A 14,897-nucleotide genomic window follows, 5' to 3' on the forward strand; every position below is an offset into this window, starting at 1 on the left:
AATTTATACTGAATTTTGGTTCAATGTGTAATTTGATAATGAACTTTGATTTTGTACAATTATACACATAAAATTTGAATTGTGGTTCGTATTTACACATAAATGTCTGATTTTAATTGATTATACACATTTAAAGAAATAATTACGTATATTTATTTTCATATAGGATTAATATAATTGTTTGTGTATGTAATATGTCAACATAAAATTATGTTAATTTGATAATTTTGTTAATCATTTCATGTATGAAATCACAAAAATTAAAATTCATGTATAATTTTGATATTTATTTTCTATTTAAAATTAATTTAATTTTAAACATGTACATATTGCCATATAAGTTTTGATGATTCCAATATACTTGCAAATTATTTGCTTTACTTGAATTCGAGCTCAATTTAAGCTAATATTTTACTAAACACAATTAACTTACGTTTTAAAGATAAACTATATTAATAATTCTCTAACTATTAGTAAAAAATTTCACTTAATTGATAAAAATTATCAAATTACACATGTAAATATTAAAAATATTATTAAAAAATTAAGATTAAATTGACATGTATGTTGTTCAAGATTAGTAATGCCAATTTTGAAAGATACAACCATTAACTGGCAAAAATACAATTGAATAATTGAATAATCATTTTGTAATTTTTCATAATCTAGTGACGAAAAAATTTACTGATACTTAAAAGTAACCATTTTGTAACTCACTGCAGGCAATCCTAAAATTAACTTTTAAGAAAATTGAACAATTGTCTTTAATTTTCCTTCCATATTCAAAATAAATCAAGCAAAAACTTCTCAAAAGAAAGCTCAACATTCTTTTATTTCTAGGTTTTCAACAAATTAAAACATAAACCCCAAATATATGCATTCCCATCTCTGATACATACTATTTATCCTTATATAATACATCTGATAGAAAACAAAAATAGATATTAGTCATTGAAGGCATTAAGATACAACTGGATGTGCAAACATATTTTGTGTTCTAACACAAGATCGGTATACTCACCGAGCAGTGCATACAAAGCGACAGAAAAACTATGCAGCAATCCAGCAGGAAAGTGTCGACCTAATTAGCCTTTCGTCTTCATTTTTCGGTCATTGCAGATTTGCAGTTGAATCAGCTTAGCAGTTAAATGTACAAGGTAAAGCAGGACTTACAAAGTAGTGGTCGGTGCTTGATAAGGCATTTCAGTGCCTAAACTTGAAGGATTTAATCCGTAAAAGCACAGAATAAACTTAGTGAACGCATTCAATGTGTTGATTACAGTCATGATACTTCTTGAAGTGCTAGATTCAATTCCTGGGCAGATTTTGCAACTGATCCCCCTCTTCTATGGAGAAAAACAAAAGAAAACGAAAAGAATAAATAAAAAAAGATCTCTAGAGCAAGCATATGGCAAAGTACCGTGGAGGCACCTATACTAGGTGTGAAATTGCTTTTTGCCCCCTTTACTCCAAAAAGGGGCAAATTCATCTTTGTATATTAGATTAAAGAGCAAATTAATTTTCTGTTAAAAATTTTATCCATTAATACTGTTAAAAACTGGCATGGCTAACAGAATAACTAAACAATGACACGTGGCATGCCACATGAACCTCATGCAGACATACAGGGACCAATTTTTGACAGAAAATGGATGAATTTTTTAACAAAATAATCAATTTAGATTAAAGAGCAAACTAATATTTTCTGTTAAAAATTTTATCTGTTTATACGGTTAAAAACTGGCATGACTAACAGAATAATTTAACAATGACACGTGGCGTGCCACATGTACCTCATGCAGACGTTCAAGGACCAATTTTTAACAGCAAAAATGGATTTAACGTACATGGACTAATTTGCCCCTTTTTTTGAGTAGAGGGGGTTAAATGCAATTTGGCTCCTAGTATAAGGGCCTCCATGATACTTTTACCCATACAGTTAAACCTATGGTGTTTATGCAGGTTTTATAAACGCCATACTCACCTAGTAAGAGTGGGAAGACATTGCTTTACTTTTTCTAGTTCTATAAAGCAGAGGTTGCAACGCTCAAACCTAGGCCAATCAGCAGCATGAAATCTCGGTTAATACCCAAATAACTGAATATTTGAACACTAAATTTACAGTTTAGAAGCAAGTGGTCTGACCTTTGCTCTGCCTCAATGTCTACACCGGCAGGTGCCAAAGCTGATAATGTTGAATATATCATTGAACCAAATATCCGGACCAGCTTAAGCAGCATGTCAAGACAGATGCTCAAATGCCTATACAAAGGTCACATTTAAATATTGAAACTTCATCCAGATACCAGTAGTTACGATAATTTTAACTGCCTATTAAGTATTGAAGCTTAAAGCCACAGAGAAATACTGAAAACAATTGATGTTTCCAGAACAAATGGAAAATATAAAACCTGAGATCAAGTGACTATAAAGTTGAATAAAAAATGCAAGATTATGACACTGTTCTTACCTGTCCATGTCACTTCCAAGGAGACCGGATAGAAGTGGCAGAAGAGAAGTGCAAATTTCCAATGTTACAATGTCTATTTTTTCAGTAACAATGCTCATCACATCAGCAAGCACCTGCAATTTCCATCATCAAAAGAAAAAGTGGCTCATCAATATATTCTGATTTACATAAAAGTTAGAACTTTGAAAATGAATGGATGTATTAATAAACATAAACTGCATACACCATGATCAGACATCTTTTCCATTGCACTGATTGCCCCCTTTATGTCATTCCTTTCCCATAGTCGATGAACAACCTATATAACCAGCAATATTCTATGAAAACTTCAACACTGTAGATATCTTACTATGAAGTGACCAACTAAAGCATCCAAAAAATCCATTAATATGACTTCAAGTTTTTCTATAATCACCTGTAACTTAGCTAAACGAGACTGCATGGAACCAATGAATTGATCATGCTGCTCCATTACATCTGCAACAGCATCCTCATCAGTGGCCGAAGGCATTTCTTTTTCCACAGAAGAAGAGTATCTTCTTCCTTGTTTATACTTCAAAAGTTAACATGAATGCATCATTAGTATTGACAGGGATTTTGAGAATATGGAGAAATAGGAAAGAAAGTGAATACAGACTTAGATATGCTTTTACCACGTCGAAAGAAGGCATGTTTGCCACAGATGCATTCCGTGGAGAGGCACACAAAGTAGGTCCATCAAAATTAGATCTCCTCCTTTTCTCCAAATTTAGGATTACTGAACGTGTTCTTCCTGAATAATTGACTAAAGATGTTGAGTGATAAGTTCACAGAATTGTGCATAACAACAAGCTATCAACTGATATACCTCCTTTTTGGCTTTCTAAAGGATACGCATCTCTATGTGATTTTTGCACTTGAGCATCATCTGAAACAAAGGATTAAAGTCAAGCAAGAATGGTTGATCATTTCAACTTGAAAATGCAATAAAAGCCTACTCAAGCTAGACCAAAACTGAAAACCAAACAAATCCAGAATACATGAACTACGACAACATGCCCACAAGCAGAATTTAGCAGAAACTGAAGTTCAAATCAGTTGTTCTTTTCAATCACAATTCATAACCACGGATAATGCTATACATTAACATTCCTCAGGTTCAAATATGTTATCCAAAGGGTATAACGACCTAAAGAGAGATAAAGATACACATAAGAATATAACCCAGCCTTAAAATGCATAGAAATATAGTCAGTTTCGAGACCAGAAGAACTAATTTAGAACTACAATTCTTTTGTTAACATAGATCCAATGTTCATGTGTGTATGCATGTGTGAGAGAGAGAGAGATACAGAGACTCTTGGAAGGTGAATTTCTTTAAGTTCTAAAGCAACTTCTAGGCTTAGCCATTTGGTTTAACTCATGTTCAAATTAAATACCAAAGAGACTATATTTTTCAATATTCCCAAACATGTCATTTTCTTTATACAACCAAAAACTAGAGAAGTTATTATTAGAACTTTAGAAGGTTCTCATCATTGTTCTCTCCATCTCACTCTTATGTAGTTCCTGTTAAGTCTCAAGAAAAATCTAGTTGTTACCAAGCACAGTCCTTTACTAAAAGCATTTCAATATAAACATTTTCAGTCATAAACAAATTCAAGGACTAATGATGAAATTGGAGGTTAAGCAAACATATTATACAAAATATAAAATTCAGGGGAAAAAAAAGCAGCAGCTAAAATATGGAAGCAGAATGTTAAGTTACGAGTTTTAAAAATATACAATTTTCATCCCGGTAGCTTGAAGGCAATTCGACCACCGAGTTTAGTTCAGTCCTGACAGAGCCAATGCACCTATCTTCCCTCACATTCATTTCTGCAGCAGACATTCCATTAATTGGACCTTTAACAGAAGGAAGAGTACTCCTGTCTGAACCACTGCTGAATTCAACCCTAGAACCTGCATTCTCAAGCGGAGCAGAGATAGCTGGCCAGTCCAAGTCTTCCCTGCTATTTTGAAACTTCCGAAAACTAGACGTCTTTGACTGCAAAGAAAATGGCATTGTTCTTCCAACAATACCAAGTTCTTTTCTCGAATCAGCTCCCTGCTCCAAAGTTCTCCCAACTATTCCAGCTTCTTTTCTTGATTCAGCAGCCGACTGACTTGATTCCAAACTTCTTCCAGTAATTCCAACTTCTCTTCTAGATTCAGTGACTTGCTCCAAACTTCTCTCAGATATTCCAACTTCTTTTCTTAATTCAGCAGCCTGCTCCGACCTCATATCATTTCTAGGAACAAGCACAGGTACAACATCAGACTTGCTAAAAGTGGGAACAGTGACAGCTGAATTAGCCCTTGTAGAACTCCTCCTTGGAACTGTTACCGACCTCTGTTGAGCTGTCTTTCGAGCAGCGTTTAAATTGACCCGGTGAGGGGTACCAGGTGCATTTCCTGTGGCTTTAACCAGTACGTAAAAAGCAAAATCAGGTAGATAAACAGGTAATGGTTGCACCCCCTCCCATCAGCACTTCCAGATATTTCATAACTTTTTGAAGACACAAAATAAGTAGAACAGAACAGTGAAGCATATCTCCTATCCATCAATCCACTTTTGCCTTCTACTTTTGTTGTTTTATTGGTCAAAAAGTTGAGTAGTTCAGACTGATGGATTTGACTTGTCTCTCCTAAGACCTTTTGGACTAATAGCAAGAAAGAGAAAGTCTAGTAGAAATGCAAAGAACGAAAAACTAGGATAAAATATAACGTACTTTTTGACTCCTTCGCAGGATCTGAGTTTTGTGAAATGGACAACCTTCCAAGGGATTTTGTTTCCTTCACCAAAGGATCAGGATTTTGTGAAACAGGTAATCTTCCCATACTAGCTTTTGTGGTATTCTCATTCAATACAGAGAGGTTTCCACCTGAATGAGATTTAGGTTCAGAATGACCATTTACACGTTTAGCATTACCAACTGCATATGGTTCTATGCGCTGTGCCAGTGATCAAAATTCAATATTAAAATGTTAACACAATGACTGCCATTAAAGAAAGATGGACCAATTAAATATTTTGAAGTGTAGAAAGTTGAGCAATACCGAGATGTCTACAACCCATACTCCTACACAGCTTTGATTATATGAGCAGCCAAGAAGCTTTCCTTCATGAACATTAAGATCTGACAATCTAGACCATCCCACATCCACACCATCATAACATCTTATCGGTTCCCAAGAGAAAACCTAAAAGTTGGAAAAGAAAAATGAAGTGCAAACCGGACTAAGCATAAAGCATTCCCTGGTAAATATTCTAGACTAATGAAAGTTGAATTGATAAAAGACTTCACCTTCAGATTTTCATGCAATCCACAGAGTACGGTTCTTCCATCAGGATTGAAGGTCAAGCAACGGACACCTGCAGTCTAAAGTAGAAAAGAAAGCTTCATGCATACACTTCTCCATAAAACAAGATAAAAGATCCTAGATCTAAACATATGTAGAAGATCTTCTGATCTCAACATTAATCTCTAACTCTAGTAAGAGAATTAATAACAGCACCAAAGAAAATGAAAGTACCTCAGGCCCAGCTGAACCAATAAGCTCAAAGGTTTCAAGATCCCAAAACTTAACAGTCCGATCAGCTGAACCTGTGAAGCCAAGAGTATGTATGAAGAAAATCAGAACACACAAGAAGGATTTACAACCTCCTTGGACATCATAACAGATCTTACACTAAGAATTAAGTTTTAGACAACATAGAATAACATCTCAAGTCAATGAGGAATATGCAGTAGCTATTCTAATAGAAGGTAATAACCAACCTGTAGCCAGCAAAAACTCATGTGGATGGAAATCTAAGCACTGAATTTGACCTTCATGATCCTTGAATTGATGCAACAATTTTCCAGCAGTCAAATCCCACACCTGTTGATACACAGGACATGGAAAAGATCATTCTAACATGTGTATTTAAATCTGTTTACATGGTAAAAATGTTTTATCAAATGGTACTGACAGTAAGCAACCTACATGCCAATCTGACAATTATACCATTTAAAACAATGAAATAGCCTGCAGAAATCAAACCCAAATAGCGGTAAACCAACAACACATCTATGGGTCCATGCAAAGTCATTTAACGGTTTTAACAGTAAACAAGGGAGCTTATGACAGCCAGGTTTTTTAAGTTGGTTGACTCAGTGAATCAAAAACAATTTGAGATGAAACAAGGTTATTGGTTTATCCAACACCCTCAACTTCGCATAGCCTGACTCTGGACTCCACAATCTCAATTCCAATTCCAGAGAAACAAGAGTAATAGCAACAAGACAGACCACCAAAAGAAATGAAACCCTTCTGTTGTTCATTCACCCTACCATAACCACAGAAAGAAAAAGGAACACAGAAGAGTAACAAATGTCTACAAACAAAGGATCATGTTAGTACAAAATAATTTATATGATGAACCAAAGTATGGCAACTCCAACCTTCACAATGTTGTCCTCACCACCGGATACAACCCATCGACCATCTGGTGTGAACCTGATTGCATTGACTCCTCGAGTATGACCCTTGTAAGTGTGGATGCACCCTTTCTTTCTGATATCCCATATCTTTAGATTTGTATCAAGAGAGCCAGATGCAAAAAACTCGCCAAAGGGGTGGAAGTCCACAGAAATGCAATTGGATCTATGACCAGTCAGAGTCCGAACAACTAGAAAAGTATCAGATTGCAAAACAGAAAATCAATATAAAATAGTTAAGGCCAACATTTAACATGCAGCAACATGTATATTTGAAGGAAAAACAAAGGTCTACAGAATTGGTAAAACATACTTTTTGCCTCCTCCAAATCCCATAGCTTAATGGTACCACTTGCAGCACCTGCAGCTACCAAAACTTCCGAGGAATCAAAGGTCACTGAATCTATCCCACTTGTGTGTCCTGATAAATTCTGGTAGATGATTCAAACACAACAACAATGGAACAAGAATTCATCGATCTCCAAAATGAAATTTTATCAAAGGTAGAACAGTTTAGTCCTTTTCTCGATAATTGACAGTAATTTAATCCTATTGTTTGCTGCATCCTACATTCGCTTTCCCCCTTAGTAGCTAGTGAGCATATAACAAACTGAAGCATACCAATGACAGGGAAAACACTACTAAGATCACTGCAAAAAGGGTATTTGAAACAAATTTAATAATAAGCATTGAGCAAATGTTAAGAGAGAGAACTGACCAGTATGGCATTCGGTTTACCGATAGCCCAAAGATTAACCTTGTGATCTTCCCCTCCAGTCACAAGAACCCTCGACGATTTTCTTCCAATCTTTAGGCAATTCACACTTGAAGAATGTGCCACAAATTCTTCTATTTATTACATTTGTTAAGGACACCATAACAAAAAAAGAACACAAGAAAACTACAAATGCATATAAAACTAAAGAGATCCAAGAGCAAGTAAATCAATTGGAAACAATTTTTAATTAATAAAAAACCTTTAAAAAAAAGGATACGTAGCTTGTAAGCGCGTTTGGTACTCATGGCAGGAACGAACTATATGATAAAACCCTAACAATGGCTATAGCAAACATTCAAATGAAAAATAAAAATAAAAATCAAATGAACGTTGCCGTAGATCTCATCCTCATTTCATTTCATTAATTCAACCATTTTTCCACCACTGCAAAATCGACAGTTTTTACTGTTAGATCGGAAGCAACATTAAGTAAAGCATCTACATATACAAAAACTTAAACAAAAAGAAAGGAGCAAATGACATTTTACCAGAAACCAAACACTTACATGAAATACAACAGTTTTGAGAGATTGCTTCAGTGTTTAATCTTCCTTTCTTGGGTTTCCTCCAAAATTTGTGTGTGTTTTTTTTATATATATACCAGAAGAAAAAGAAGAGAAGTAGTTGTAAAATGCAAGAAATGTACACACAAAAAAAAAATCGATTTTGAAATTATGAATAAGTAAGAAGAATTTGATTTTTTTTCTTGTTTGATTTTTCAAACCCAGTTTTTCTCTTAACAAATTTTTCTTAATAAAAAACCCAAATCTTTAACCTAAAAACCAAACTCTAACAAACAAGATTTTTCCAGATATATAAAATCACTAAAATGATTAAGAAAAATAAAGAAAGAAGGAAGCGAAGGGGCCGCTTTCAGGTTTCACTGCCGTTGCTCCTTTTTAATTTTTAATTCTATTTAACTGATTAATAGGGTTAATGTTACCATACGTCCCCGATTTATTTCTTAAATTTTAAATTAATCCCTAAATTTCAAAATATTCTTGTTCCTTATGCTGGCTTAATTGGCAATTTAGGCATTAAATGCGATTTCAAATCTGACCTAAAATATATTTAAAATACGTTAATCAATTTGTAAATATGTGTTAAAATACTTTAATTGAACTGTAAACATATGTATACTTATTGTATAGATAGTTTAGGCATGACGGCAGACACGAGTCTGGCCCCATTCGTTAAGTGGTAAAATATCCATTTAGCCCCTCCCATAATATAATTCATTCGAATTAAATTCTTTAACTTTTGAATGAATGAAAATTTTGTATTTTTAGCCTTCAAAAAAATATTAATGTAATTTAAACATTTTAACACAAAATTTTATAACTTTATCTCATCCCCCTCCAAATAAAATTTTTGGCTTTGCCAGTGTGTGCCAATAAAATTTAGGAAGGCGATTTCTTTAATTTTCTTTTTAACATGTTAAATCCAAGTTCTGTATGTAATAATCACACACGTATTTACAAATTGTTCCATGTATTTTGAATATGTTTGTGTCAATTTTGAGTGAATATTTAATGCCCAAACTAACAGCTAGACTAATGAAATGACTTAATTGATACAATATAAATATTTTTGGATTCAATTAAAATATTTTGAAATCTTTGGACCAATTTAAAACCTAAGTCATAGTTTGAGGATGTATAGTATATTATTCCTAATTAATAAGGTTTCTTCGGAATGTTAATTGTATTTTTGCTTAAATTAACTAAAAGGGTGTGAGAAGTAAGAAAGGAGGAAATTAAGAAAATTTAAAATGGAAAGTAAAATAAAACTTACAAGAAAAACCTCTCTTTTTAGTTTGCTAGAATTTGATAAAAATTATTTAAATTTGCTAACTCAATACTTGACATATAAGTAATTAGCAAAATCAACAATATAATAATTAAAATTATATATAAATTTTGATCTGGTGTAATTATACACGTGAAACTTTAATTGTGGGTCAAATGTATACAAAAAACTTTAATTTTTCGATTTATTTTAATACAAAAACCTAAATCGAACCCATTTCAACTAATAAACTCTCTCAACATTATTTTTCGGTTTATTTTAATTGACTAAATCAAATAAAATCTAATTAAAATAAATAAATTATATATTTTATTTGTATTAATATACCTAATCCAATTATCACACCTAACCTTATTCGATTTTCATACTCAAAACAAAATCCCAACAGACATAATCGTTAATATATCAATTAATTTCATTTCAATTATTTCAAGTTTCATATAAATTTATTTTTAAAATTAAAATAAAATCGAATTGACCCAATTTATCTGATAATAACCATAACTATTTTCAAAAGTAAAATTACAAGATTTTTTTAATTTTGTTTTACTGATTTAAAAAAGAAAATAATTTATAATTAGGAACATATAAATGGGTCAAAAGAAAAGGTTTCACTTATACATCAAATTGAATGCTTTTGAAATTTTAAGAAGTTTAATTTGTCGTTTTATAAAGCTAATGCAAAATTTTATAATGTAATTAATTATAACATAAATTATTATTAATTAATTAAACTATTAAAAACTATATAAAGCTATATAAATTCATTAAAAAAACTTGGACTGAATTGCTATATGTAAACTTGTACAATTGATAACTTTATAAATAATATAAATATTTTTTATTTTTCATTGCATGTCATTAATGCAATAAAATTTTATTTTATCATATTATTCACTTAAATTTGAAAAATAATTAATTTTGAAAATTTTCAACAGTCCTTACGTGATTTTAAATTTTATTTTTTTAGCTTTAGTTAAATAAGAGTTAATTTAATTCTTTTACCCTAAATTTAGTAATTAAGTCTATTTTAGTATCTTTATTTTTTTCCATTATAGTACTTAAACTTGAAATATATAAACTTAAATGAGATTTAGTTATCAAGTTTTATAATAAAATTATACCAATTTTTAAATAAAATTACATTTCGACCCTCTAAAAATTAATTAACCAAGTAAAACTATTTAACATTTTTTTAGCTTTGCTATTCCAAAAAAAATCTTTATAACTTTATTTTGACGGTGACAGAATTTACGATTTCGTCTCATCCAAATAAATTGAGAAAATCATAACGTAAGTATAATTAAATAAATGTTCATAACTTTAATTATATAGACAATAAATATTTTCAAATGCAATAAAATTTGTGAGGTTATTCGATATTTTCCAAATTCTTTTCAAGAATTCATTAGATCTCACAAATATTCTTTTAAGACATATAAAAATATTTAATCTTTTAATTAAAAATTACACGTATGGGAATTATCATTGTAAACAAACCAAAAACCAACTCTTTTGTATCATTATTTTTGTGAACAGTCACATTGCTGCATGTGCAAAAATCCCTGATTTTTTTTTCATAATAATTTTTATCTGTCATTCTACCATTCATTTAAATTTTCATATTTTAAATATTAAATTTATATTTTTTCTCAAATCACCTCAAAATAAAAATAAAAATTTTAATTATTTTATGCCGCTATATACACGTGGATTGTTACGTGGATGAAACATTAACATTTAATTATTTTTAAAATTTAAAAATAAAAAATTATAAAAACTATATTTGAAAATTAAAATCATTCAAAATATTTAAAATTTATATAAAATATAATTTTTATATTTTCTAAATTAAAAATATCAATTAAATGATGATGTGCTATCTACATGGCAATTCACATGTATGCCATATCAAGCAAAATTAACAAACGTTAATTTTTTTATCCGTTTAAGGTGATTTGAAAAAATGTAAGTTCAAATGTTAAATGAGACGAAAATTTAAATTGAAGACTAAAATGACTTTTTAGTAAAGTTTGAGGATAAAAAGGTCATTATGCATTTCTTTTCTATTATTATTTCTCATGAAAATTTTATATAAAATACATAAAAATTAAATAAATTTTTATTTTAAATGGTAAAAATAAGACATTAAAGATCATGATATTTTAGTTTCAACTCTAGTATTTTTCTAGATTTTTTTTTATATAATGCCTAGAACTACCTATAACATCTTTTCAATTTGTAAATAAGAGTAAAAACGAGCTTGAACTTGCGTCGTCTTACATTGACAACAGTATCGACGTCAATCAAGCTAAATAACTTTTTCAAAATAATATTTATTACTTTATAAAAATAATGGCTTTTTTGGCAATTTCATAACTAGGCTAAACATTTAAAAGTATAGTATAAATATAGATATAAAATTATAGATTGAACTAAAAATTCTATCAAACGCGTATGCGTTTGAAAATTATGTATTTAGAATATAGGGTGTAAATATCATGCCATATGCAAAATTTTTATTTGGTTTAAAAAAGATTAAAATATCATTGAATAACATATCTTATTTTAATTGCAAACCGACATTTTCGTAATTTCCTAATCGAGTTGGTGACTAGTTGACTTGTGACACCAATTCAATTAAGGGTTTAAATAATAATATAGATATACAATTAATGGAAATAATAAAGTGTGCATAGTAAAATTAAAATAAAGTTTCGATTTCGTGATAAATTTAAGGTTTTACCGATATAATTAGAGTTGTTCAAATCTTTTCACATACATATTTTTTATTATTTTTTTAAAAAATATTAAAAAACTTCAAATAATATAATTTATTTTAAATATAAAAAATTATATTTTTATAATTTTTATAATGGAATTGATATTCAATTTAGGGCTAGTTGGCAATGCTTTTGAAAAGTGACGTGGAAAAGTGCTCTCGAAAAGTGACGTGTAAAAGTACTTTTGAAAAGTTTAGTTTAAAATTTGAGTGTTCATCATTACTCTCAAAAAGTGCTTTTGAGAAATAAAATGTCTATTTTAGACATATTATTATCAAGTAACAAATATATATTTAAATAATATTTAAATTAGTTAATATTATTATATTTTAGTAAAAATATAAAAAATTATTATAACTTTTTGTTAATATTTTAATATATGAAATATAAAATTTTAATATTTTTAAGCAATAAATATTAATTATTTATAAAATTTAATCGAATATATAAACTATATTTTAAATATTTAAATATAACCATTAAATATTTGTAATTAGTATTTTAAAAATATTTTTATTTTAATTAATAATTTTAACACATTTGTAATTAAGCACCAAAAGAAAAAATAGAAAGTACTATATTATTAGAAGGGTGAAAAAATAATTAAACACTAAAAGTACTTTTGGGAGAGGAAAAGCTAAAACTTTTAGCTTCTACTTTTCAAAAAACAGTTCTAAAAAACTAAAAATTTTAGCCAAAAGTAGTTTACTTAGCATAACTTTTCTTTCAAAAATATTTTTGAAACTAAAAGTAATTTTTTTATGTACTGCAGAACATACCCTTAATCAAAGATTTATTGCAAAGAACTAAAAGCGCATTTACAGCCAAAAAAAAAAACCAGAAAAAGTCGATCCCTTTATCCAAGGGATCCTCCACCGACATAAGTCGTCGAGCCAGGAGCAAAAAGGCATTAATAGACGCTTGAGACCAGATAAACCGGGTAGCCAAAACAAAGAAAATGCCGAGCAGCGGCGATCGAGGTAGCCAGCAGCGGAGCTTCCTCCACCCAATACCCATCCTCCAGAGGGGACATACCATCATCAGCCACCGCATGCGCAGCCCTATTAAATGAAAACTGACATGTATATCAGTTATAAATTATATTTAAATATCAATTATATTATACATCTATATCAGTTATTTCTATTAAATGAAATTTGACATGTTAATACATGCATGCTTTGCATATTTATGTATTCATTTTCGTGTGTTCTGTAATTATGGAAAGCTGAAAAGACTCCATTAGATGCTACTTCCCTACAATGCAAATGCATGTGCAAAACATAAAATATGAATTGTATATTTTAAGCAATCTCATTCAAATGATTTAACAACATTATGGTCCATTCTTTCATGATCTGCTTTAAAAGCACATCAATGGCGGTCGGTCTCATTTTCTCCCTCCGTGCACCATCACTTTCACTCAAATCTCAAAATCCTAGGATTATAAATTTAAAATATCCAGGATTTTAATATTTTGATTTGAATTAAGGATGAGTAAAAAGTTGATTTAATTAATGGTTTTTGGTTGAGTCAATTATGATGGCTAAGACAAGTGGTTAAACTTAAATAATAAGTTATGTGAATGAGTTTTCAATTATAATTTTGAAATATTTCATACTCTAAATGTATGTTTAACGGCAATGTTTTCATAATTTGGCAGTGGTTGTCTAGTCAGGTTATCGGTTTGTCGGTCCAATCAGTTCGATTAAAAATTAAAAAAAAATTGTTCAATAGTCGATTCAATCAAGTTCTTAGTCGGTTCAATAGATCTGTAGCGATTCTCAATCCAATTGATTAAATTCTATTCTTTGGACTAATAACACAGCTAGTGGTTCCAATCAGATTCAAACATCGTTGTTTAGAGTCGAAAGATTTGTTATATTGGAATAGAGCATGCGATATTAAGAATATACGAACGAGATTAACATTAGTTACAAAATGAGCATTGAACTATTCGAAAGTTTTGATTTGAGTCATTAGGCTGTTATGTTTTTTTTTTTTTAAGTTAGACTAATGAGTTCCATGTGACAAATTGATGATCAATATGGTGGATCAATACTCATCGACAAGTGAAAAAAACATAGCTTAGATTTCAGTCAATATGACGATTAGTGTCGGAAATCAGATAAGAAAATTATTTAGATTTTAGTTCGTAAATTTGTGATATTTAAAGTTGTTTCATGAAAAAAAGATAAACTAAACTATAAAAGAGAAGAGGAATGAGAGAATCAAAACTTTCAAATATTTTAATAATCATTTAGTAATATTCTAAAGTAAAATGAATAAAATATAAACTTAATAGTAACATTAGACAAAGTTTACCCAAGAAATACATACATAATCACAATGCATACAATGCAAGAATTGGGAGAACAAACTACAAACGAATAAAAAGCGCTGTCGTTTAAGCCCCACATCTTTATGCTTTGTCGCCATCTTCCTTAAAATTAAGGGTAAACTACATAGATAGTCATCCAACTATTTAAAAATTTCATTTTAGGTATCTAAAATAAAAAGTTTGCAATTAAAATACTCACATTACATAGTTAATC

General features: G+C 30.1%; 1 protein-coding gene across 2 annotated transcripts; it reads right to left on the bottom strand.

Annotated features, from left to right (window-relative positions):
- Nucleotides 1-804: 804 nt before the first annotated feature.
- Nucleotides 805-8,628, bottom strand: LOC105773790 (katanin p80 WD40 repeat-containing subunit B1 homolog KTN80.4). Of its 2 annotated transcripts, none has more exons than XM_012595926.2 (19): nt 8,257-8,628; nt 7,968-8,134; nt 7,691-7,821; nt 7,286-7,403; nt 6,937-7,163; nt 6,271-6,373; nt 6,026-6,096; nt 5,797-5,871; nt 5,549-5,692; nt 5,221-5,443; nt 4,235-4,909; nt 3,318-3,377; nt 3,124-3,242; nt 2,886-3,023; nt 2,694-2,768; nt 2,471-2,583; nt 2,146-2,262; nt 1,985-2,053; nt 805-1,343 (listed from the first exon to the last, which is right to left on the bottom strand). In XM_012595926.2, exons 2-19 carry the CDS (start codon nt 7,993-7,995, stop codon nt 1,283-1,285), a joined length of 2,547 nt encoding a protein of 848 aa, XP_012451380.1. In that variant the 5' UTR covers nt 7,996-8,134; nt 8,257-8,628; the 3' UTR covers nt 805-1,282. The 2 variants fall into 2 exon arrangements, with proteins under 2 accessions (XP_012451380.1, XP_012451372.1); XM_012595918.2 differs by having other exon boundaries at nt 805-1,346; nt 8,257-8,627.
- Nucleotides 8,629-14,897: the final 6,269 nt, after the last annotated feature.

The sequence above is a fragment of the Gossypium raimondii genome, chromosome 1, assembly GCF_025698545.1.
Source record: "Gossypium raimondii isolate GPD5lz chromosome 1, ASM2569854v1, whole genome shotgun sequence".
NCBI lineage: Eukaryota > Viridiplantae > Streptophyta > Magnoliopsida > Malvales > Malvaceae > Gossypium > Gossypium raimondii.